The sequence below is a fragment of the Emiliania huxleyi genome, assembly GCF_000372725.1.
Source record: "Emiliania huxleyi CCMP1516 unplaced genomic scaffold EMIHUscaffold_361, whole genome shotgun sequence".
Lineage (NCBI taxonomy): Eukaryota > Haptophyta > Isochrysidales > Noelaerhabdaceae > Emiliania > Emiliania huxleyi.
The window spans coordinates 92,850-96,251 of NW_005199264.1; the positions used below are offsets into that span (position 1 = coordinate 92,850).

The 3,402-nt window shown below is 66.2% G+C and overlaps 1 protein-coding gene across 1 annotated transcript; it reads left to right on the forward strand.

Moving 5' to 3' along the window:
• Window positions 1–931: 931 nt before the first annotated feature.
• On the forward strand, window positions 932–3,384 carry EMIHUDRAFT_242499 (hypothetical protein; the record flags this gene model as incomplete). Its single annotated transcript, XM_005772248.1, has 8 exons — window positions 932–948; window positions 1,026–1,231; window positions 1,416–1,518; window positions 1,622–1,880; window positions 1,952–2,107; window positions 2,221–2,272; window positions 2,338–2,594; window positions 2,983–3,384. Coding segments are annotated over 8 exons (1,452 nt in total), but the record flags the coding sequence as incomplete, so codon positions are not given.
• Between the last annotated feature and the right edge of the window lie 18 nt (window positions 3,385–3,402).

Sequence of the window (3,402 nt, forward strand, 5' to 3'; positions counted from 1 at the left end):
ATCAACGGCACCTGCGATGGCGCCCCGTTTGTGATCGGCATGGGTTATGACACTAGCTGCAGCGACCTTCACATCGAGATGAAGTGCGCTGCGTTACGCGGCCGCCATGCCCGCGCGCGCGCACCCTCGCTCACAACCCACCCCACGTTCAGGTTCTCCAGCGCCATCTTCAAGTTTCGCGAGGAGTGGGCCGTCACCGTGCGCGGCAACACCGTCTACGGACACATCAGCGGCCCAGCTCACCGGCTAGACGTCAGCTTCTCGTCGATTGGCGACGCCGCACAGCGCTCTCTCCCGCATGGCATAGTTGGGCAGAGCTTCTCGAACAACGCGCCGCGCGTCGGCAAGCTCGACAGTTGCCCGAAGGCAGGCCGTTTTGCCACTAGCGCCATGGCAGAAGGTGCCGTCGATGGCGAGGCGGCAATGTACCAGGTGACCCAACCGTTTGACATCGACTTTGTCTTTTCCCGCTTCCGCGCCGCTGTCCTTACCGCGCCGGTGGGTGGGATCCTCCCTGGCAAGGCCTCATCTACCGAGCAGAACTTGCCCGCCCTGCTGAATTAACGACGCGGCCTTGGCCTAAGCTTGGCCCGCACTTTGAGCTGCCCGGAAGGATCTTGGTTCCGTGGCGCTGGTCGTTAACAGGGCTCGAGAGCAGGGCTCGAGAGCAGGGCCGCACCACAAATCATGTGCATCGCTTCCGGTGCTCGAGTGTATTGTGTCGGTGCATGATTTAGGCGCCGTCGTCGCGCCGGATTACATTTCTTTTGACGACCTTGGGTCGCCATTGCTCTCGCGGAAAGAAAAAGAAAGAAAATAGCCAGAAACCCCGCAAGGGAGGGATGGGAGGACGGCACGCCGCCACCACACAGTGTGGTTTTGCAGTACCACATTGGGTCGCCAGTTCGAATCCCAGTCCGACGGTCGAAAAATGAATTCCTCTAAGGAGTCCACCGATCGACCGCATCCCGGCCGGTAACCAAACCGGACACATGTTCCGCGACCCGGGGAGTGCGGTTTTGCAGTTGGCGACGGTATATCATTTCCCACTATGCCACGTCGCCCATCCCCCGCCACGGTCCCCCTTTTGCCTTTCTACTCTACCACAACAGCGGCTTCACGCGGCATGCCATCTTTACGCCCTATGCTGGCTACGTTGCCGTCGTGTATGCCACCTGGATTGGCGTCTGCGGTGGAGCGTTTACAACCGAAGCGCTGTACCGGCGCCGCTGTTGCAGCAGTCAGGGGGGGCGCATGCCGCACTGGCAGACAAGGGCGAGCCACTGGGCAGCCCCCCACTCGCCAGCGAGGGCGAGGCTGGCGGCGCTGAGGGCAGGGCCGCCGGCAGCGGCGACGCGGGCAGCCCTGCCGACGGCGGTGACGGGCCAGAGCATCCGGCACCACCGTCACTCCAGGTGCGATGGCGGGCATCATGTCGGCGGGCTCGGCCGAAGGCGACTTCTCGCCGGTCCCGCGCGCGGTCATCACCGGCAACGCCGAGTCGATCAGCGCCGCCCGGTGCGCCAGCCGCCCCCGTCCCGTCGCCGCGCCTCGCTACTCCCAGGCCGGGCGTGGCGCCATCCACCGTCGCTGGACCCGAGCGCTGCTGCTGCTACACCAGGTACTCGGACGCGCAGCGCGATGTCGCCTTCTCCATCGCCACCGCCGGCGGCTTCGAAGTCCCGATGCGCGCGCTCGAGTCGCAAGGCGCCGACCCGAACGCGCGCACGGAAGGCGGAGACACGGCGGTGATGTGGGCGGCGCAGGGGTGCCAGCTGCAGTCGCTGACGATCCTGCACGAGCTCGGGGCTAACCTCGACGCGCAGAACGATATCGGCTGGCACGCGGTCGTCTGGGCCGGCTCCAACGCGCCGGGCATGGTCACGGCCACTCGAAAGCTTGCGGACCTCGGGATGGACGTCAAGGCGGCGAGGCGACCCGCCTCGACGAGAGCGGCCTCGGGCTCGAGGTGCGCTCGCGGCTGACGCATATGTCGCCCGTCATGTGGCTCGTCCCCGCCGCCTTCGTGCCCGGCATACGAGCGCTCGTCGTCGACCACGGCGTCGACATCAACGCCGCCAACGCGCTCGGCCTCACCGCGCTCATGGTGCGCGCCGCTCGAGCTCCGCACCCGCACCCACACCCGCACCCGCACCCCGCCCCCCCCCTTCGCCGCGGCCCAGCTCGCCCGGCTGACCGAGTGCGCTCGGCGTTCGACAGTTCGCTGTGGCCGCGGAGAAGCTCGAGCTGCTCGGCGAGCTCAAGGCTCTCGGTGCCGACGTTGACGCAAGGATGGCGGCGCACGGGCAGACTGCGGCTATGTGGGCCGCGCAAAAGGACGCAAGGGGAGCCTCGACAAGCTCGCCGAGCTGGGCGCCGACCTCGACGCGACGGATGACAACGGGAAGAGCGCGCGCGCGCTGCTGGAGGCGGCGGCGGGTACGACCACCGGCTTGGACGACCACGGCGAGGCGCTGTCGCCGTCCCGCGTGCTAGAGGTGATGTGGCGCGCACCGACGTGCGCCGCGACGTACCTGTATCGTCTCGAGAGCTGCTCTGCTGGTGAGTGGCTCGCCGGGCGGGCAGCGCTGCTCGTCGAGATGCAAGGTCCACGTTCTTGACCTCGTATCGTCGCTTGCGTGTCGGTGGCACACTTTCTTCACTGAAGAGCGTTAGAGAGCTGTAGAGCTCTACAAAAAAAGAAAGAAAACAGACACTCCAAGTGCTCCAAGACAACGCAAGGGAGGGATGGGAGGACGGCACGCCGCCACCACACAGGGATTTTAAGGAGAGGAGTGTGGTGCTAGCCGTCGCCCACCCTAAGCCTTGGTCGTCTGCCTCTTTCTATCTCTCCCTTCGCAGTCCCTCGCCGTTTCTCGCTGCAACCTCCATGCCAGCGGCCCGAATTCTTCTTTTCACCCACATGTGTTCATGCTCTCCTCCACGGCCCAGTCGGGTGGCCTTCTCCCCTGGCTGATTCAGGCGGGGCTCACATTCCGCGCCGGCCCGGATCCAGACGGGTTCCAGGCCGCCATTGTCGGCATCGGCAATGACGCAGGAGACCTCGACAGCCTCGCGGCGTCGATTGCCATCGCGGACTGGCAGCCGGTGGGAGGCTGCGGCGGTCGGCCGCTCTGGGTGCCGATCGCGCCGTTTCCGCGCTCCGATTTTCGTCTACGCCAGGATGCGTGCCTCCTATTCAATCACATTGGCTTCTCATTCGACGGAGCGGGTGCGCCAGAGGCGCTGCTGCACCTCGACGATGTGGACGCCGCGACCGCCCGCCGCTGGAGCGACGCCGGCGGGCTGGGCCTGGCGCTCGTGGACCACAACGCGTGCGTCCCAGGCGTGCGCTCGCTCCTCGGCGATCGCGTCGTCGCCATCGTCGACCACCACTCCGAC